The sequence below is a fragment of the Hydra viridissima genome, unplaced genomic scaffold (assembly GCF_058129835.1).
Source record: "Hydra viridissima isolate aposymbiotic clone 2 unplaced genomic scaffold, HvirCarnegie_v1 scaffold_21, whole genome shotgun sequence".
In the NCBI taxonomy this organism is placed as follows: Eukaryota; Metazoa; Cnidaria; class Hydrozoa; order Anthoathecata; family Hydridae; genus Hydra; species Hydra viridissima.
The window spans coordinates 257,482-281,938 of record NW_028324320.1 but is presented as its reverse complement, the minus strand read 5'-3'; the positions used below and the strand labels follow the sequence as shown (position 1 = coordinate 281,938).

At 21.0% G+C, this 24,457-nt stretch overlaps 1 protein-coding gene and 1 long non-coding RNA gene across 24 annotated transcripts in view; one reads left to right on the top strand and one right to left on the bottom strand.

Moving 5' to 3' along the window:
- The window catches only part of LOC149876384 (uncharacterized), a 264,010-nt gene that overhangs the window by 175,407 nt on the left and 64,146 nt on the right, over positions 1 to 24,457 (bottom strand). For 5 of the 22 annotated variants that reach the window (XM_090075446.1, XM_090075445.1, XM_090075449.1 and 2 more), the window contains 2 exons: positions 14,003 to 14,074; positions 4,574 to 4,702 (listed from right to left, as the gene is read on the bottom strand). In XM_090075446.1, the coding sequence (XP_089931572.1) occupies positions 4,574 to 4,702; positions 14,003 to 14,074 (201 nt within the window). Of the gene's footprint in view, positions 1 to 1,236; positions 1,300 to 2,880; positions 4,703 to 10,751; positions 14,075 to 15,522; positions 15,796 to 15,857; positions 16,419 to 16,559; positions 16,620 to 24,457 lie in introns of those variants that run through there. The other 17 variants (XR_016448738.1, XR_016448737.1, XR_016448739.1 and 14 more) reach the window with 9 other exon arrangements.
- Positions 16,525 to 24,457, top strand: part of LOC149876383 (uncharacterized) — a 73,561-nt gene continuing 65,628 nt past the window's right edge. Inside the window, exons 1-2 of one of the 2 annotated variants that reach the window (XR_016448747.1) lie at positions 16,525 to 16,628; positions 18,438 to 18,494. This is a non-coding gene — a long non-coding RNA (uncharacterized LOC149876383). Of the gene's footprint in view, positions 16,629 to 16,846; positions 18,495 to 24,457 lie in introns of those variants that run through there. The other variant, XR_016448748.1, reaches the window with a different exon arrangement.

The window sequence follows — 24,457 nt, the reverse complement described above, 5'->3', positions numbered from 1 at the left end:
AATTCTGCGGCGATGTTTTTAACGGATAATAGTGTGGATACTGTATAGAAAATCTAAATAATATAGAATCTATTGTTATATTTGTTAGCCATTCTCTAGACGATCTTAAAGCAGGTAATTTATAGAAAAATTTCTCTACTTTTATTATCTGTTTATCGTCAAATTTCCGCGCATCTCTATTAAACGCCGCTGAAGTATGTAATAATTCACCTATAGTAGATTTACCATATATATTTAATACACTATTTATAATATCTTTTTTCTTTGATTCACTTATTAAATTAATATTATTAATATCATTATTATATAAGTTATTATTATATTTACTTGCTAATTTGCAGAATATATTGATAAGATCATCACTTGTTTTATATTTAGCAGTTATAATTTCTTCATTTTCGCTATTATCTTTAAACTCTTTAGCATCAATACCTAGTAATATTTTTATTAGTTTAATAGCATTATTATTATCCATAAACTTTAATGATATTTTTTCATCTGCGCATATTTTTTTTAACTCATCGTTTATATAAAATATATCAGGATCATACCCATATTCATGCCTATAATCATCTATTATTTTTAAAATAACCTGATTTATAGTTCTATTATCTTTACTGCCGCCTTTAATAATATCTTTATAGCAAATTTTGCGCAATCCTTTGATTATATCTCTTACAGTATACTTTTCATTAGCGGTTTTTAAATCATTATGTAAAGTTGTTAGTGTTTTATTAAATCTGTTTGATCCTTTTGATTTATATTCATCTTTTAGTTCAAATCCATAAGTATTAGCAGATAAATCATCCATTAATTCATTTAAAGCTTCCTTGAATGATATTAAATTTTGCTCCCATTTATCGTTTTTATTATATAAAATATCATCTATTTGTATATTTTTATTTACGCGACTATTATAAAATTTACATTCAGGCAGGAAAAATAATGCTAACATTATCTCTCTTTTGTTATTGAGAAAAACTTATAATATTTATTTATACTATTTAAAATTATATAAACACTATTTTAATGACAAATATTCTAGATTTAGAAGAGATAAATTTTTTTTATAATTACATAAACTTAAATTATTTATTTACTTTTCTAAATAAAATGAAAGTAGAATATTCAGGCACTTTAGCCTATAAAAAAACAACTAATGACAAGTCGCTAATATTATGCGATGTATTTATGTTTGGCGATGATTCATCATCAGTAAAATCAATTATATGTTTTCCAGCGCATGACGACGAAGAACATTTCAGATTTTTTTGGCACACACATCCTAATGCATCAGCGCTACCATCAAAAGAAGATATAAAAATATTCATTAATATAAATAAACATATGCAAAATATAAAAAGCAAAGAAAGAAATATAAAATACGCTTGTGTTGTATTTAGTGTAGAAAATATAAGTGTAACATATTTTGATGAAGATAATAATAGTATATTATTATTATATAAGTATAACAATAGTTTAAATAAATTAGAATTATATAGCGCGCATTGGGTGAAAAATTAATATATATATAATTTATATTAAATTTAATTAATTTTTTTTTATTTATTTAAATATTAACCACGTATAAAAAAATAATATATTAATATTAATATTTTTTTTTGCCAAGATTTTAATTTAGTATAAATAATATATTAATATTAATATTATTAATATTTTTTTTTAATTTAATTAATTTATTTAGTATTTTTTTAATTCTTCTGCAATAATTTCTTTAAATTGTTTGCTTAATAAAAGCGATCTAAGTTCTTTGAAATTATTATTACTATATTCTGCAAAAGAAAAAAATTTTTCTTTATATTCTGTTTTTTGCGGTGAAAAAATATCTAAAAATTTATATCTTAGATCATTAGATGTAGCAAACAAACAATCCAATATAGAATTTAAATTATTAAATGTTTTAGATATATATATTTGAAAAGATTCTAGAAATTTAAAATAATTATTACTATTATCTGTATAGTAGTATTCATAGTATATAGTATATACTAATCTTATAAACAAAGTAATAAGATAATAATATGCTGCTACAAATTTACTCAATAAAGGTTTTATTTTATTATAAATTAATTTTTCAATTAAACAACTATCATTACAATTATTAAAAAAAGCTATATTTATACAATTTTGAAATTCTTTTATAATATTGCTCCACATAGTTGATAAATTATAATCACAATTTTTATTATTTCCGTTAAATTTATATAATTCAAATATTATAAATTTTACTTTATAATATCTAATTAAATCAAGTATTGATAAATATATACATCTATAACAATTATTATTAGCATTCTTTTCATAATCATTACAATTATAATTACAATTAGAATGCTTAAAATTTATATTTTTTATTAAATATCTTAAATCTAAACAATAACAAATTTCTGTAAAATCATTTTTTTTCATTTTATCTAATATATTCTTATATATAGTTTTCATATATTCAATATTTTCATTTCCACATTTAATATTTTTTTTAAATAGTTCTATTGTTTTTTCTATAATGTGTTCTTTTATTTGATAACATTCACATATAAGTTTTTTTTCATTTTCATCCCAATTAATATTATGTTTTACAAATTTACATAAATTTGTAATAATATTATTATTTCCATTTGTTTTTTTAATTAGTTCGATTAAGTCATTATAAGCTATTATAGACGATGATAAACTAAAATCATTTAATTTATTATAGTTTATTATAGTAGGATTTATAAAACAATAATCAGTTAATTCTAATTTTTTAAGTTCTTTTATATAATCTGTAATATTATTATCTTTATTCATTTTTTTGCTTAATAACTATATTTTTAATATAATTAATTAATAAATTTAAATAAATTAATATATATATATATTTTATTTATATTAAAATGACTGATAATAATGATAATTATAATAATAATGACTCTAAAGAGAAAGAAATATCAAAGAAAAAATTAATTTTAATAGAATCTAATGTTACTAATATGTTTACACGAATAAATGAAATAATAAACAGTATTAGAAGAGAACCAGGTTTAGATACAACTTTACTATTTCATCAATTTCTTCTTTATGAGTTTACTCGCAAGTATCAAATTAAAAATAGTAAAGGATTATTAGCTTATATGGAATGTGGTTCAGGTAAAACATTTACATATACACCTATGATAGCAAATGCCGCCGCTATAGGTAAAACTACATTCGCCTTAATACATAAAACTCAACATGAGTATGTTAAAAGAGTTTTAATGCAAATGATACCTAAATTTGGTAAAAAAGGAATACAAAATGTAGAAAATTATATGAATAAAAATGTTAAATTTATCTCATTATCTAAAAGCGACTCATATAAGCAAATGATGATTGAAAATGAAGAATCATTAAGTGATTTAGAAATTAGAATTAAACTAGAAAAAATTCTGACAGATAAAAATAATAGAAATATAAAGTATATAAACAATAAACTTTTTATTGTAGATGAATGCGATGCTTTATTTCATAAAACTGTTCATGGATCGATTTATGCTAACTTATTTTACGAATTTTTAAAAAAACTTAATGCAACTAATAGAATTTACTTTTTTACTGGCACACCTATAAAAAATGATCCTTTTGAGCTAAAATTTTTAAACACATTAGCTGTAGATACTGGCGGACGTTATAATCCTTTAATACCTGAAACATTTGAAGACTTTAAAGTTATTTTTACTAAAAATGACGGCAGTATAAATAATAAAGAACTTTTTATGCGGCGACTTTATGGACTTATATATTATACTCCATCAGAGGAAGAAACAGTAGATATACCAAATTTAGAAGGACCTGATATTGATTTATGCACTATGAGCGACAAAGAATTTTCTACTTATATGACATATAGAATGATTGAAATTCGCCAGAGCAGAGAAGATAAAGCACCTATAACTGATTCGCGCGAATTTACAGTTAAATATGGCAAAAAAGTTAACATTTCTGCTTCTAATGAAAGCTTTAATTTATGTATATCGGGTGTTAAAGAAAAATATAGTAAAACAATAGATTATGTAAAGGCTACAAAACGTATGGCTATAATATATATAACAAGGCACTCTATACTGCCAGAATTAATACGCGTATTAAATGAAAATAATATTAAATTTGGAGTATTAATAGGTGAAACAAAAATGGAAAAAAGAGAACAAATAATGAAAATAGCAAATTCTAGAGACAATATAAAATGCGATCTATTAAAAGTTGTTATAATAAGTACTGTAGGTGAAGTTGGTTATAATTTTATGAATGCTACTTTAGTTATTATGTTTTCACCGCCACAAACTAAAAGCTCCGAAATTCAGATATATAAAAGAGCTATTAGGCCAGGCTCATTAGCAGATATGCCTAAACAAGATAGAATAGTTAAAGTAGTTATTCTTGTATCAGCTATTCCTACAAATATTAGCGATGTTCAGTGGAATATATATATACTCAACTGTCCACGCCTAGAAGATGAAAAAAAGGGTACTCGTGAGTATCTAATGTATATTAGAAATATAAAAGATTTTAACATACACGAAACTTTCCTTACTGCTTTAAAAGAAGCTTCAATAAACTGCGACAATAAAAAATATAGCTGCTTTGGCTGCCAGTCAAATAATATGCCGCTATATACTGATGATATATTTCTCGACGTTGAGTCGCCATCTCCATGTATAGCCTATGAAAAGGTAAAGAAAAAAGGCTCTTCTATAATTGTTAAAATAGATAACATAGAGCGAAAATTCTTTTATACTACTGCTGAAAACGGCGAAATAAATATTTATGAGTATATGCCTTTATTAAATGTATCAATTTTAGTCGACAAAACAGATAAATATGAATTATACAATAAAGTTTTAAGCGAAATTAATAAAAATTGATATATTTTAGTATATAATAAAGAAATGACATCACTTAGCATCAATGACGAGTATTATACCTGCAAATTAATTGTTAACTTAATTACAGATATAGATTTTAAAACAAACAGTAAAGACTTTATAGAAAAAAAAATATATGATTTATTTTTAGATAAAATAATAAATAATAATGTATGTATTGATATATTAGAAATAACAGAAACAAATAGATCTTTATTACATGATGATGATATTATAACAAATGTTTCAATTAAATTTAAATATAAAGCTGCTAATTTTAATGTTAATAGTATAATATGTAATTTTAAATTAAATTCAGATATTAAAAACGATATAGGTATATGTAGTTTTAATAATATAACTGCTCGTGATAAAAATGATCAAATATATATGTATATAACAGGTATTCAAAAATTTAATAAAAAATATATAGAAAAATATAAAGAATGGGGAATAATATTAGAAAAATTAGCTGCTATAAAAGCAGATGATAAATTATATGGTATTATAGTTGATGTAAAAATAATGAATATACTTTTTTTAAATTTAATTATATCGCCGCTTTATTTTAAGCCGCTTTATATAAATACTAATAATTATGAGGAAATTAATATAAAAGAACTAAATTCTCTAATGATAGAAGATAAAGATTATATAGAATCAAAAAACGCCGCTACTGATAATAAAATAAAAGTAAATCTGTTAAGTATTATTACTAATAAACTAAAAGAATATAGCAAAATCGCTGCTAAAAATAATTCTGGTAATTATTATTATTATGTAGATATATTTGATATATATACTATAGATAAAAAACACACAGAAAATACAGATATACCTATTATAATAGATAATAATTCTGCCTTGAAATTGATAATAGATTATAGAAGAATGATAAATGAATTTATATGTAGAATTTATGACGACTATGGAGAAAAATCAATAGAAGTGCTAAATATTTATTTAAACAATTAATATTTTTAAATTTAAAAGAATTTTTTTTTAACGTATATTTTTTTTTATTTTTTTAATAGTAATAAATTTATATCATATATATTCTTCTTTGCATTAAATAAAAAAAAAATGGAAGAAGAAGATTTTGTAATAACAGTAAATACTAGTATATCTACTTCTATAAATAATTTAAATCATAAAACTATACAACCATATTATTTAAAATATAAAAATATAAAAAATATAGCAGACATATACTCTCGTTTAGTAGATGTATTTGGCGATATTAAATCTGAGTTAGCGGAATTTTATAATACTTGTGTTAATATAAATGAAACATCTTTAATACCCTGCTTTAAATTTAAAGAAGAAGCATCATTTCCATTAAGAGATGGTTATGGTATAATACTTGATGATAATAGAAAGTATACACAGATTAAAAATATTAAATTTGGTTCAAAGTATATTATAGTTAACTTTAAAGATGTCTGCAATGAAAATGATAAAGAATATGAAGAATTAAGACATATTCTTATTAGAAATGAAAATAATAAAGAAATAGTGAAAAATTTAAAGCAATTCGCTGATAAAAATATTAAAATTATAAATATTTCTGCAAATGAAGAATATAATATTAAATTAAATGAAATAGGAATAACAAAAACAATAATTAATATTATTAATTCAATGCATAAAATAAAAAATTATAAAATTGGTATTAACTCAGATATAAATTCTTTAATGGAGGGCAAATATTTTGATATTGTAATGAATTATGACGATATCAAAAGCGTCGCGGAATCAAGAAAAAAAGAATATAAAAACTCTAATAATATTGATATAATTAAAAACATATTAAATGAATATTATTTAAATATATATGATGATACTAATTTTAGCGAATCTATAAAGCAAAAAATAAATGATTATTTAGAAAAATTTACAAAAATCGACCAAACATCATCTATAGAAATTTCCTGCCCGCATAAATTATTAATTTATAATATAATGTATTCAAATAAAACTTCTAAATTTAATATAAAGAAAAATGCAAAGAAATTAGAAGATTATTATGATAATATGTATAATCGCGAGCAAATGATAATATGCAATTCATGCGGTGAAAACATGATATGTCCTCATAATATAATACTACTTAAAATGATAGATGATAGCGAATTTAATAAAAAAAACGCTATTAGTAATTATATTATATATAACAGAAAACAAAAAACAGCTGTATGTAAAATATGTAAATCAGAATTATTTGATTATGATAGTATGCAATCTATGGAATATTACTCTTTAGACGACTATATATATAAAGAAATGGCAGATGATAAATTATATAAATTAATATATAAATATATTAATATATATATTAGACTACCATCTATAACTACAAATGAAACTATTTTAACCAAAAAAGATGTTATTGATATGTGTATACCCTGCATATATCAAATAACACAAACTAATTTGCAAAATTATTTAAAAAATAATATATTATCTAATGAAATGAAAAATGACGTATTAAATATTTTCGCTATGATATACTGCGCTGCTTTTATTAATATACTTAGCAAAAAATTAAAAACTACTAAAGGAGGCTTTATAATACTGCTAGATATAACTGGTAATATATATGATATACTTACTAACATGTACAATCAATTTATATCTCTTAATAAAAACACACATGCTGTAGAATACTCGCAAATATATAATGAAGCTATAACTAATATTCATTCTAATATAGGTATTATATTAAATTACATTAAAAACAGCAAAACTAATAAATTAAGACAAAATAATAGAATAGGATTAAATATAAAGTGGAATTATTTAATTCCAGATAAAAGAATTTTTGTTGCTTTAGATTATGATGCAAAAATAGATGGAGATTTATTTTTCAACAGCATGATAACAAATAAAGATGTATATAATATAATAAATATATACCCAAAAAACTATCAAAAAGATTTTATTCTTATTAATAAAGATTATTATTATTTCGATTATAATGTGATAAATTCTAATAAATATAAAAATAATATTAAACCGCCTTTATATATATTATATGATTTAAACGGCGATAAACATGATTTTAAACGAGATAATAATGGTATTATTAAATGCAGTGTTTGCGGCTGGGACTATAAAAATATAGAAAAATACTCTACTAACTTAGATAAAATAATAAATATTATAAAAGTTAAACAATTTTTAGCAAAAATAAAAAAATTCTGCCCTGTTAATATATCTCATACTTATTCATCAAATAATATAGAATGTTCAGCATGCGGCTATATCAGTAATTGGGACATTAATTCTACTACTGCTGTTAACTACTATAATAAATATAAAGATAAATTAGATAAACAAGTAATGGCTATAATAAAACAAACAAATACAAATAATGATTTAAATCAAAAATACTATATTGAGAAAAAAAATATAGTACGTGATATTATATTAAAAAATAATACAAACTCTAAACTGCTAGAAAAAATATTAAATGAAAATAAAAATATTAAATCTATGTTTGATAAAATAATTAACGATGATAATTATCTTATTTCTGTTATTCTATATTTAATTAGAATTTTAAGTAGAATATTAAATAAAAACACTTTAACAGATGATGATGATGAGAAAGAAATATTAAATATAATAAAAAATAGTTTTTATAATAATGAAGATGAATCAAAGCGGAAAATTATAAAAGATATAATAATAGAAAAAAATGAAATATGTAATTTTAATAATATAATATTAGCAAGTAATGATAATAATATATTTCAAGATATGAATTTCTTTATAATGTATTTAAAAGGCGTTATATATAATATTTTTGCTTTTGTTATATCAAAATTAAATCTTAAAATTTTAATTTATACCATTAAAGTTATTTATAATAATTATATTAAATATACAAAAGTATATAATAAAAAGCTGTCAAATAACGACAAATATAATAATAATCTATTCAATAATGACGATGAAGATAATAATAATACTTCTGCTAATTTAGAAGATTCTTCAAATGAATTTATCGAAGAAGAAGAAAATAAAGATAATTTAATAAATGAAGAAGATAATGAAGATTTAGATTTTAGAAAAGATGAACCAGAAGATTACGAAAATGGGAGATTTTTAGCAGGTTTATCTAAAGAAGAAGAGTAGTAATATATTTATTCTTGACCGCATAAGCATTTATTAATTATTACTCCGCAAAAAACATTATGATTAACTATATTTATATTATTATTATTTATACTGTTTAGCAGAAAATTTATTTTATCTCTATTATTGTTAAATATTAATACAGATAAATTTATAATTAACTCGCAAATACATGTTATATTTATATTATTATTATAAATGCAGTTAATAGAATGTTTTTTATTTAATACTAATCTACATTCGTCTATATTATTATAATCTTTAATTAGTTTTGTTTTTATAAGAAAATAATATAATATACTAAAAAAATCACTAACTATAAAATCCGCGCTAAAAATACAGTATATAATATCATTATTAATATATATTGTATTAAATGGATCAAGTATAAATTCTTTATTTAAATACTGCTGATAAATTAAATCTGCTGTTATATTCTTTATATTATTTATATTTTTATTTTCGCTATTACTTGCAGAGTATAATATATCAATATTAATTAAAGCTGCTATACCTAATTTATCTATAATAACTAATTTAATTAAATCATTATAAATATTTAAATTATTATTATATGAAAAGATACTAGTATTATAAAAATTTTCACTATTAATAGCATATACTTCATAAATATTATTAGCTAAAGTTAAGCAGAAATTATTTATAGTGGTTTTTTTTATATTTAGTTTATTATTAATATTAGAGTAAAATATAATATTATAATAACCATCTATTAATTGTTCTCGAAAAAACAGCTTATTATCAATATAATGGTTATAATTAATTATATAATAATTAATTAAATTACAACAATCGTTAGTGTAATTTAACATAATACCTTCATCATTGAATGACAATAAAGTAATAAAAAAATTATTATTAATATTATTTTTGCCGCGTTCAAAGCAGTTAAATATATTATTTATAGCTTTTTTATTTTGTTTTACCCGCCATATTTTAAAATTTTCATAAATATTTGTAGTTTCTAATTCTGATATCATAGATATTTCTTTTTTTTTGCTATATATGTTAAATATTTCTTTATTATTATTTTTTGCTAAACTATTAGTAGTAGCGACTAAGTATTTAAACAATGCGGAAAGTTGTATAATAGAGTCGAATTGTGAACTAGACAGTAAAAGTTTAATGTTATATTTGACAACTAATTGTAATAAAGACATTCTTATAGACATATCATTTATTTTATTTGTATAAGTTTTGCATATTAAATTTTTATCTTCCCATTTTGGCGCTTTTGGATATAATTTATTTACACCCTCTAAAAGTAAAAACGGAATAATATTATTAATACTGCAGTAATCCGATAATAATTTAATATTATTTAGTCTTTTATCTTTTATGCTTGAAGTAAAATCTTTAGACGTTTTACGTTCTATTATCGCAACTATAGTAATAACTCCTGAATCGTCTATATAACATAAATGTATATCTCCATATATTAATTGAGCTGTTATAAAATTTAATATTTTATCTGTATTTTTACTTAGTAAAATACTAGCAGCATAAATTAGTTTTTTTTCTCTGCTATCAATTACTATAAAATAATTATTAGATTTAATAGAAATTTCTCTGTAGTCATTAATATCTACTACTATTTTGCTTAACTTTGGTATATACTGCAAAGTCATTTTAGCTAGAAACAAAAAAAATAAAATTTAAGTAAATTATTTATATATATTTTATATATTATTTTTTATTTTCATTAAAGTAATTATCAATTACAATCATATATATATTTTTAACACACTCATTTAAAAATCTGATAGAAATACTTTTATCAGTTTGTACTTGCATATTAGCTAAAAATGTTTTAAAATGATTATACTCTCGAGCAGATAATTTTACTTTAAATTTTTCTACAATTTTATTTATTTTATCTAAATCTATTGTATAAACAGCTTTACCATTTGGTTCTCTTGTAATAAAATTTTTCTTTTCTTTTTCTTCAATTTCTTTATTTGTTTCATTTGGTGAATTATAATGTCTAATACTTTCTAAAATAAAATCGTATTCTGAAATAGCTTTAATAAAAGATTTATATACTTTTGGATTAATTGATTTTTTTGTTTCTAATATATTAGTAACTCTTGTTTTAAAACTTCTATCGCCGAATAAATCTTTAATCCATTTAGATTTTCCAATGCCATTCATTGAAATAAAATAATGTATAAAATTAAAATCAACATCAACTGAAATTCTATACATTAAATAATCTAAATTTATATAAAAATCAGAGTATTTACTATTAAAATATTTATTATCTTCTTTTTCTCCAAAATACTTGCTAATTAAAGTACAACATTTAATAAGCGAGTAAATTAAATCTTCTTTAGTTTTAAATGTTTTAATAACTTCAACTCCATCTTTTTTACTAGTTTCAAAACTAATAATATCATTAATTTCATTATTATTAAAAATACCAGTACTACTATAAATATAATCTAAGATACAATTTTCTAATGATCTTCTGCTCATAAATTTATCATCTTTTGTTTCAATATATTTATTATAATTATCCTTTCCCATATTATTTTCATTTTTTAATATGTAATCATATTTAATTAAATTTTCATTTTTAAAAACATAAATCATATCTTCTTTAGCGGAAATAGGAGATAATTTATAAATTATCTTTTTTGTATTTTTAAGCATATCAGATATATTAGCTATAATATTTTCTTTTTTATTATTAAGACATTCTTTATATGCATTATATATTTTATATAAATCTAGATTATTTAAAATAGATATATTCATTAAAATATTTTTATTCCATTTATCGCTGAATTCATCTATATATTCAATAAAATCAATAAAGCTAAATTTACTATCTAAAACATAATAAATGAAAAATTTAGATAGTATAATATTAAATCTGTCTTTAAAATATAAGAAATCTTTTTCATTACATTCTCGTTTATTAAGTTTAATATTTTCTTCTTCATTTTTTATTAAATCATTACATACTGACATATAATACATTAATTTATTAACAAAGAAATCGTAATTATCAGTTAAAGTTGTAGTATGTCTGTAGCTAAATACTTTCTCTAAAGTTTTTTTTACTTCAGATGTATTTTTAGTTAAATCATCAGCAGAAATATTTTCTTTTGCTGCAGATTTATTATTAGTTAAATCATCAGTAGATGAATTTACAACTAATTTAATTAAATTATTATCAGCAGAAATATTTTCTTTTGCTGCAGATTTATTATTAGTTAAATCATCAGTAGATGAATTTACAACTAATTTAATTAAATTATTATCAGCAGAAATATTTTCTTTTGCTGCAGATTTATTATTAGTTAAATCATCAGTAGATGAATTTACAACTAATTTAATTAAATTATTATCAGCAGAAATATTTTCTTTTGCTGCAGATTTATTATTAGTTAAATCATCAGTAGATGAATTTACAACTAATTTAATTAAATTATTATCAGCAGAAATATTTTCTTTTGCTGCAGATTTATTATTAGTTAAATCATCAGTAGATGAATTTACAACTAATTTAATTAAATTATTATCAGCAGAAATATTTTCTTTTGCCTCTAAAATAGAAACATTTTCCACTGAATCTTGTTTTGTAAGTGGAACTTCAATATTAGTTTTATTTTTTGAAATATCATCTAATGAAATTTCGCTATTATTAGTGATATTTTCATTTTCTATTCGTTCCATTTTAAATAATTATATTTTAATTGTTTATAATATAATTTTTATTCAAATTTAGATTAAAAATATAATATTGTTTTTATTACCGCCCCCAAATAAAATCTGCCTTTTTTTTATGTCTAATATCTGCTATTATTTCTCTGTATGGTTTATTGCTATATAGAATATCAGTTTGCTTTAAAGTGAGAGGATATGTATTTTTTGTAAATTTAGGAACATTAGTATTAGTACTACTATTTAATATATATTCTGTATAAGCTGGTTTTTTATAATAATCATCTATGTACAATCTATTAAATATATAGTCAAAACTGTTTTTATAATTTGCAATAAAATGAGATCTAAGTATTTCTCTATTATCTACTTCATTTTTTATTTGTTCCATTTTAAATAAGAAAAATAAAAATGTTCCTATTAAATAAAAATAATAATAATTCAGCTGAAGTATATGGTCCGCATGTATGGATTAGTTTACATTTACTTGCTGATAGCGCTCCAGATATTTTAGATTACGCTACTAAGAAAGCTTGGCTTGATAATATAAAATCATATAAATATATACTACCTAGAAATTGCGTCTGTGCGCAAAATTTTGCCGCTAATTTAGATAATATATTGATTGAAAATAATATAAATACTAAACAAGATTTAAAAAATTTAATAAATGATTTACACAATGCTGTTAATATTAGTTTAAATAAAAAATATTATTCGGCTAACGAAAGTAATGATTTAATTAAAAAAATGTGGGATAATAAATATATGTGTTTTTTTATTGATTTTAATAAGTTTTTTAAAATTATTATTATTATTATGATTTTAATAACATTAGCAATTATTATTATTTTGTTTTTCAACAAAATACCTAATTTTTTCTCTGCATTAAAGCCGCAAATAAAAAATATATAAAAAAATTTATTTTTGTATTATTTAAATACACTAATAATGTATAGTACTACAAACAAGAGTATTTTCTTAACAGATTATAACCAAAATCAGCAACAATATGCTACTTCACAGCAGCAATTAATGCTGAATAATACTTTTAGTTGTCTTAACTTAAATAATACAGATTTATATAATAATCAGAATTATTTATTATCTGATGATCTACAACAGCAGCAGCAGTATGGTGGAGCAGTTAAAAAGTCTTCAGCTAAAAATTCGCTGGCTAAAAATTCCGCAGCTAAAAGTAATTTAACAAAGAGTAATCAAAATAAATCATCAGCGAAAAAATCTAAAGGAGGAAAAGTAAATAGTACTTATCATAGATATTATGGTGGATCTCATCATGATCATCATGAATGTAATAGATGTGATACATGTACTTGCCCCTAAATTTAGCAAAAAAAAAATAAATTTTAATATTTAGAACATTTAAAAAAATACTTGTTTTTAATATGTATTACGGTGATAATTATTTTAATTTTTCTTCAGGTAGTGATGAAAATGACTATAATGATAATGATAATGATAATGATAATGATAATAATTATTATAATGAATTTTACACTAATAAAGACAATGATAATTTGTCTTTAAAAGGTGGTGAATTTATATCAGATGAAATAATGATATCTTCTGAGATATCATCTACTTATAATACTTTTCCTGATTTTATACATAAATTTGTAGAAAAAATAATGTCTAAATCAGAAAAAGATATAAATAAAGATATATTTAACATACATAATAGATTATTTAAAATTAATGATAAAGATTATAATTCTGCTTTAACAACTCATAACAAAAGAATAATAGAACGCAAAAAAGAAATAATAAATACATTAAAAAATAATAAAATAAAAATTGATAATGATAATTATATAACTAAAGCGTATATTAAATTATATGAATGTTATTCCTACTTAAAAGAAATTCATAGATTTATACCAGAATTAGCTATATTTATAGCAGAATTACCTGGAGCGTCTATATTAGCATATCAACATGTTTTTAATAATTATGAATGGTATGCTCAAAGCGCTTACAAAGGTGATAATTTTTTAATAATTGATTCTTTTAATCTGCTAAAGAATTATCCAGATAGATGGATTGGTTATAAAGAAGGACTATCAGGTAATATATTTGAAACTAATGTAGTTAATAAAACTATAGAAGGATTTCTAAATAAAAATATAAATAATAAATTAAAAATTATATCTTGCGATGGCGGCAGTGATTCATATAATTTTCATAATTTTAATAAGTATATGGCTAGATATGATTCAATGTATGAATTAATGAAACAAGAATGGTATATAGCGCAAAATATAATAAATCCAGGAGATTGTTTTATATTAAAAGTATATAATACTATATCTAATAATTCTGTTTTAACACTATTAACAGAAATTAGCTCTAAGTTTAAAGAAACAGTTATATATAAACCTTTAGGAGGAAATTTATTAAATGATGAAGTTTATATGCTATATATAAATTATAGAGAAATTACTAATGATAATTATCTGCCAAAGTTAACAGATGATACTAAATTTTGCGAAATATATAATTCTATAAAAAAAGAGTTAAAATATATATTAACTCATCAATTATTATGTTTAACATATATAACAAATTTAATATTAGCTAATTTTAAAGATAATGTAAATAAAACAAATATTATTTTTAAAAGCATGTATAAATAAATATATATATATATATTTTTTTTCTGTTTATTGTTTAGAAGCAGTAATAGATAAATTTAATTAAAATCATTATCATTATTATCATTATTATTATCATTATTTTCACTATCATTTATATTAGGCGGCTCCATTACTTGAAACATCATTTCTATTCTTTCTTTATCATTAGCACCAGCTTCAACTTCTTTTATCTTAGCATCTAACTGTATCATACGTTTTTTAATATTATCTGATATTAGCGGCAAATAACCATCTGATATAGCGTTTGTATATCTTATAGGATCTTTTAGCGCGACTTTGCCGCCAGGATTCATAAATACTAGAAATCTATAGTCATTAGTATTACGATAAAAATACTCTTTAGATAATATTTTAAAGAATTCTAACTGCTTTTTACTCATAATATTATCCGAATATTTAGAATACCAAAGAGCTACTTCCGAGCTAGAGAAAATATTAATTTGCATACCTTCACGCATTTTAGCAGTTAAAGAAGTAGTACTTTGTATTAAATATAATATTAAAATACCATAATGTCTATTAATAGCATGTAAAGATGAAAATTTGCTAGAATCTCCAGTTTCAGATGAAAGTTTTGATCCTATATCATCTAGTACTAATATAATATATGGTGAGAAAGCTAAATTTTTAAAGACAAACATTTCTGTTTTGTTTAAATTATTTAGATTTATAAATTTATTAAATGTATTTATTATAATCTTCTGCTTAAGAAAAATTTTCATTATTAATATCATTTTCTTTTTTATACAGCGCTCGATATCATAGCTTAAATTTTCGTCTTTATTTAATTCATTGTAATAATTAGATAGTTTTTCGTCAAACTCCGTTATAATTTTATGCAGTTTAATATAATTATCGCATTTAAAGCAGTAAGCTCTAATTATTATTAATCTTACTTTTTTATATACTTCATGTATTAATTCTTCATTATTTATAAAGTTATATACTTCTAATCTTTTTTCTTGTATTTTAGACAGATTTTTTATAAATGTATTATTTGCTTCATCGGCGCTAATAACAAATAATCTATTAAAAAAATTACCAAATTCTTTAAAACACTGATTAGGAGTACCAGTTATATATATACCTAAATCATAATATTTTTTTATATTTATAGCGCTTAATAATGATTTCATATAATAAGTTTTACCTGTATTTGATTTACCAAATATAGCTACAGATGATAGACCAAAATTAGAAGTTATTAAATCTAAAAAAGGTACAATAAGTATATTTTTATTATCATTGTCATTTCTATCTTTTTTATTAATATTATCTTTAGCAGGCTTTAAAGTAAATTTACTATTGTCATTTTTATCGTATATTATATCAAAAACTAATTCTTCGTTTTTTATTTTATTGTTTATTATATATATATCTTTTTTATCAGCATAATATTTTTTGCCTTGTCGTAAATATTCAGGAATTAAAGCTATGTTATTTGCATTCATAATATAATTTATATTATATATATTATTATTTAAAACTATAAAAATATTTAATTTAATATATTATATAAAAAAAATATCTTTATATATATTTAATATTTTTTGGCTTATAAGTAAAAAATTTATTATTTGCTGAAATTAAATAAGTTAATATTATTCTGCTTGGCTGCGATAATTTAAATTTTAATAATAAAAAATTAGCAGATATATTATTAGTATTTTTTTATTAATTTAAATATTAAATAATATTACAAATGTTTGATGATTGTTGTGTTGAGGTTAAAATTGTGGCTTTTTTCTCTCTTTTATATATAGGATATAATTTATATAATAATTTTAAGAATATTATAATAATAATTCTCTTATTTATAGTAATGTTAATTATATTTAATAAAGAATATACACACAAAATGAAAAATGGTATAAGAAAAATAAGAAATTATATACAAAATAATAGTGGAATAGATAAAAACAATTGTATAAATTATGATAATAATTTCGACGATATAGATATAGGGCTTGGTAATGCAGTAAGTATATTAGATAATGCTTGGTATAGCGCTGGTAGCGGGCCAAAAGATTTTTTGGCGCCAGTAAACAGATATGATGATAAAATATATGATAAAGAATTAGTTGGTGGTTTTAGTGATTATATTAATGTTCCGCAGATTTTACGGGGCAAAATAGATAATGATAAATTATTTGTTGGTGATGTAATTTTTAATAACGATAAATTATATAAAGGTATTGTTAATCCAAATAACGTAAATAATTTTGTCGCAGGTCCAGCGGGGCTATATTTTTAAATTGTTAATACAAATATAAATTACATTTTTTTTTTATTTAATTCTTACAATCAAGTATAGTTATATAGTATATATTACTATCTTCTTTTCTTGCTTTTATTTCCATTTTAAATAATTCTTCTTTTATTATATCGCATATATTCATTAGTAACATATTATTATTAACTTTTGTTTTTATATCTGTATTATTTATTAAATCTAAGATAGCTTCTTTATTTTTTGAATAACATACTATACCGCGTTTTATTTTACGTTTATCTGCTTCTTTTTTTGACTCTTGACGTAATTTAAAATAAGCTTTTTGTTGGTTACTATCAGTAGAAACAAATGATCCTGTTAGTTTATAGGGATTTAATTTTTTTCTTAAATTTAAACTTTTATCATTTAATGTATCCCATTCTTTTTTCACTGGATTATATAATTTTAATATATCATTAACAATATAAGCTCCAATTTTAGTATTAAGTTCTTTTTTTATATTAGCCGCTATTATCATTTTAATTGTATTATTTAATAATAATTCATTATATGTAAAAACATATTTCAATTCATGAAGCAGATTGATATATAGTTCTTCGCCTTCTTTTAAATTATCATCATTGATATTTGTATTTTTAATTATTAATCTTTCTATTACATTTGCATGTGATATTGTTTGGTATTTATCGAATAAATGATAAATATCTTTATAAGATGAAACAGCTATTATATCATTATGTAATTGATTTGTCCAAATATCATCTGAGTCTATTGTAGATTTTATTATATTTTTAGAAGGTATTACTGCAACATCATTAAAAAGCTGTCGTCTACCAAATTCAAAAACATCAGGTATATCTATAAACGAATTATTATTTTCTTTAATGGGGCGAATAACTAATAAATCATCTTCTAATATAGTGAGTTTTTTATAACTACCATTATTATTAACTATAACTTTGCTAAAAGGATTGTTTATTAAAAATTCTATTATACTGTCTAAATGTATAACATTAGATAAAGAAAATGAAGCAGATTTATAAAAATCGCTTAAACGTGAATTTTCTATATTTACGTTACTCGCTAAAAAAAGTATTATCAAATCAAATAAATTTTTATTTAAAAATTTTTTATTTATTCCAATATCTATATCAGAATTTATTATAATATCCCATAAATCATCTTTATATATTACAGATAAGTCTAATAAAAAAAGCTTTATTATTTTTAACATAATATTAAACTCTCTAATTAATATTGTTTTATTTATATTAAAATACATATTATCCACTACAGAATTCATATCATTAACAGTGACTATAGCGTTTTTAATAGATGGTGATAAAAATTCGCTAGTAATTCTAACATCTGCTATTTTATCATATTTTATCATTTTTGGATCAGTGTAGATATTAGCTTCTATAGGAAAAATATCTTTATAAATAGCGGCAGTTATAGAAGAAGAATTTAATATATCTTCTATATAATTAATTTTATGTTTATCTTCTATCATGTTTTTCCACTTAATTACATCTGCTGTATTTTGATCTGGTAGAGTTGCTATTATATTAAACATATGTAAATGCTGCATTTCTTTGGGCAGTGAAATAAGAGCTGTAGCTCTAGCGCCACGACCTTGAGTCTGTAGCAAAGAATTAATAGAAGGATTATTACATAATGTTATTATATTTTGCACATTATTAAAATCAACACCAACTTCTATTAGACGAGATCCAATTAAAATTTTAATATATTTACCAAATTTATTAGGCGCTAACATATTAAATTCTTCTATTAATCTGCTAATAATCTTATGATTTACATAAGTATGAATATTAATAAAACGCGCTGGAAAGTACTCATGATTTAAATCGACGTGTTTATTTCTTGGTTTATCACATTCATAGCATCTAGTATTTTCTTTTTCTTTTTCATTTACATCAATAAAACCATTTTCACGCAAAATTGTTTCTATTAAATTAACACCTGGATATTCAATATTGCGGTGAAATATAATAATTTTACCACCGCCATATTTTTTAGCACATATCATATCTAATACATTAAGCATAGTATAATATTTAGAGCTAAAATTTTTTATATTTTTCTTCTCAAATATAGGTCCACTAAGCATTTTAAATTTTCGCTCAATATTAGGAGAATTTATACTACTAACATTATATTGATATTTTTTACTACCTACTAAATCATTTTCCGAATTTACTATTTTATCGTTATCGTCAAGTAGAATAATCTCATAAATACTATCATTATGTATAATATTACTGTTTTCTGTATTGAAAAACGATTCTTGCTCAAGAATTATTTTTTTCTGAATACCTGTTAAAGGTGCTTCTACAAAATTAAGTTCTTCTATATATTTTTCCTTTTTTTTATCTAGTGGATCAAAGTATCTTATAAGGCCGCCTTCATAAGATATATTAGGAAAAATAGATAAATCGATGTTTTTAATAGTATATATTCTTCCTTTAATTATATCTATTAATTTATCTTTATTCTTTTTAATAAAGTTATTATTTTCGTCAAAGAAATCTTCATGTCTAAAATGTTTTTTAGGGCAGAATAAATTAAGTACAGGTATAAGCTGAGTTTCTTTGCTCATAATAGGCGTACCATCAGTTGCTATCATTCTTACATTTTTTGCTTTATCTAATATATATTTTAATACAATACCGCGGCTATTTAGTCCTTCTTTGTTATGAGTAACATGTAATTCATCAGCTATTATGAGAGAATTGTCGAAGCTAGAGACAAAATCATGATTTATTTTTACAACATTTTCTCTATCTAAGTTATCAAGAAAAGTAACAACATCATCTTTATGATGTGAATTGTATATTTTTTCTATATCGTTGCATTTACCAATATAGAGAGTTTTATTTACTAGTTTTTGATATCCTATAAATATTATTTTAGACTTTCTATATGGAATTTCATCTGTTATTCTTTGTTTAACATTAGTAGTAATTTCTTTAGCGCGGTTTCTAAGAAATATAATTTCTTTATCTGTCAAAGATTCAGAAATAAGTTTATTTTTTATTGTGTTATATTCGTATTTTTCACCTTGTGTTATAAAGCCTAAATTAGTATTTTTAATAGCTTCATTTATAAAAATATGCGATTGAAAAGTTAATATAAATACTTTAGGACCTTCGTTTAAATTTGCTAAATTATTTTCACCATAAGTTTTAGAGAATTCACAAGCGACACTCATATCTATTAATGTTTTACCTATACCTGGTTCTCCTTTAATTAGTATAGCTTGTATATCTGTATCTGGTCTAAACAACTCTAAAAACATTTTTTGATACCATTGCAGTATATAAGAATCTTTAAGCTTTTTTTTAATAGATCTTACATCAATTGATTTATTATTAGTTGGTGTTTTTGTCTGCAGATAAGAATAAAATTCTTTTCTTTTAACAATAGAAACTTCGTAGTTTAAAAGATCGCTCATTTTAAAAACATAAAAATATACTAAAGAAATAAATTTGATTTAAATATTTAAATTTAAACATAATTAATATAATTATTAATAATATTAGTAAAAAATGAGCAATAAAAATAATAATTCATATTTTCCTAATAATAATAATATGTTTAGTAATAATAAATTTAATAGTATGTCAGCTAAAATGGCATATGAAAATAATTTTCCTAATAATCAGCAGCAACAAGAAAACTTATTATATAATAATAATAATAATAAATCTAATAATTTGCAGATAATGGAAGGAGTAGGAGGAATATTAAAAAATCCTGATATTAAAAATCATACACAATTACAATCACAATCTAATATTATTATTCCACAGCAAAATTATAATATTTTTAATAATAATAAACAAAAAAGTGTTACTTTTAGTGATGATAATATTAATAACAATGATAGTAGTATTATTGATATTAATTCTGAATCCTTAAATAATAATAATACTAAAACAAATAATAGTTTGCAATATATTAATAATAATATTAAATTTTCTGAATTTAGATACAATTTAGAATATTATATAAAATCATTTGCTATGAATAATGATAATTTACAATTAATATATTTAATATATAATGAATCTGATTTTAAAGATATATTTAAATTATCTAAACATTTCAGTAAATTATATACTAATAAAGATTTAGATTTACTATGTTATAATAATTTCTATAATAACATTGACTATAATAAAAATTATATTTTAACATTACCAATTAATACTGATAATATTTATAATAATGATAGTAATATAAATTATATTGAATGGGTAAAAATTACAACTGATATATTAATTAAAGAAAACAAAAAAAAATTAAATAATTTTACTTCTGCTGATAATATAAAAAATAAAAAACTTATATTTATTTGTTTTGAGAAGAAATCTTATTCTTCTTACTTAGCAGGAATAAAAATGGAAATACAATCTTCTATTAGTAAAAGTTTGACTAATTATTTAAAACCTGGTATTATTATTGATGCTTCAAATAATATAATAAATGATTTATATACAACTTATTTTAATGATATAATTATTATGAAAAAAGATAATACTAAATACAATACTTTAAATAAATATATCGAAGAAATGAATGATATTAATAATAATTCATATTCTTATGTGAATAGAATAATAGATACTATTTTTAGCGATGAAGAAAATCCTATAAATGTTTACTATAAATTAAATTATTCAGAAAATGAATTAGAAACTATAATTAAATATATGAAAGATTCTAAAACAATTCCAAAATATAATAGCACTAAAAATAAATTTTCAGAATTAACTATGGCTAAATTTTGTGTAGTTAATTGTATTATTGTAAATTTTTAAAAAAAAAATAAATTATTTAAACAAAAAAAAATATTTTTTTTGTTATTTATTTATTTGCCCCTAGATACTAGTTTTTTGCATAACAAATACTTTATGCAAACTTATAAATTCTTTATCTGATTTTTCTAATTTTAAAAAAGCATTAGGAGAATATGTATCAAATGTTGTTTCCTCTATAACATCATAATTATATTTATTTTTTAATTTTTTTGCTAATTCTTTAAAATCAACTAAATATTCTTCATTTAATATAGTTATATCAGATGAAAATGGATAAGTAACAAATAATTTCTGCCCTGTGCCTCCTTTAAATTTATTTTTATCTATATTTTTATCACAAACAAATTTATATTTTTCGCTGTTATTATCGTTAAATATAATATATTCATTTTTTTCATTTAATCTTTTTACTAAATCTCTTCCATCAATTGCAAGAAATATTATTATTGAATTATTACTTAAATTTTTTCCTATCATATCAGTATATACATCTAATGTATAATTATCAATAAACGCAAAATGTACAGCAAAGCTGCAGAAAAATACATTATAAGTATTTTTATTAGGTAGTAATTCAATATCTTCAGGATTTATAAATGATCCGTTTAATACTTTAAGTTTTGTTTTTGGCGGATTATAATTATTTTCTTTGAATTTATAAATTCTATCAAATAATTCCATTATAGCCGGTCCATCTATTTCAATCATTGTTATTTGATCTGGATATTTGCGGCACATTTCAAAGTATGTACTCCCTCGCCCTGAGCCGGCATCTAATATACAGTCTTTTTCTTTTATATACTTAGCTATAATTAATTTTCTTATAGATGAATTATAATATCTCATAGCTTCATATGTTTTATTTTTTTCACTTTTGAAAAATATTTTTATTAAGTCTGGATTTATAAGCATTTCTTTTGTTAAATTATACATTTGATTCATAAAAGATAAGAAAGCAGTTTTATAATAATTAGGTATTGTTTTATCATCTCTAATTCTAAGTAATTTCCAGCCTTCTTTATAATCATAGCCGCATTCTATTATTCGACCATGTAAAGCATTATTATATTTTTCATTAAGAATATGTGTATTAGGCATATCGCGCTTTATAACGGGTATTATAAAAGGCACTAAATATACATCAAATAAACTAATATTAATATTATTGTATTTATAAAAATAGTCGTAACATTCATCTAGCGAAAATTGAGTAACTTTATTTTTTTCTAGCAGTGATGCTAAAAGCATTTTTTTATTTGCTTCATCAGCAAAGCAGATAAAATCTACTGTATGATTTTCTTTCCATTTATATATTAGCGGATTTTCTACACCATTATCATTTTTAGAAAATATCATACCATCTATAGGATATGAATATTTATTATATATTACTTTTTTTATCATATCATAGCCGCCAATTTCATTTAAACTATATTTTTCTTTTATTTCTGTATTATTGTAAACTTTTTTAATTTCGTTAATATTATTGTCTATAATATCAGAAGCTATATTATATTTAGTATCATATATAAGTAGATTTTTATTATATAACATTTCACCTTCATATAAGTAATAATCTGCTAAATTTATATTATTATTGTTTAAACTAGTAATAGTGTGAATATTATTTATATTTTTACCATTTTGATATATAGTAAAATTTTTTTCGTTGAAGAAAAATACAAATTCTTTATTTGCGGGATTAACTAATATATATATATGTTCTCCATCTGCTTTAGGACTTATATAATATTTACTCATATTAGGTATTATGTCTCTTATATAATCAGTTATGCTTAAGTTAACTGGTTTATTAGATATTTTTTGTTTCTGTAAAGATGGTTTAGTATTATTCAGAATAGAGTGATAATTACTAGCAATATTAACATATAATAATTCATTTATAATAGGTTTTATTAAATTACTAAATTTAGATTTTAGATATTCTTGCATATTTTCTTTTCCGTT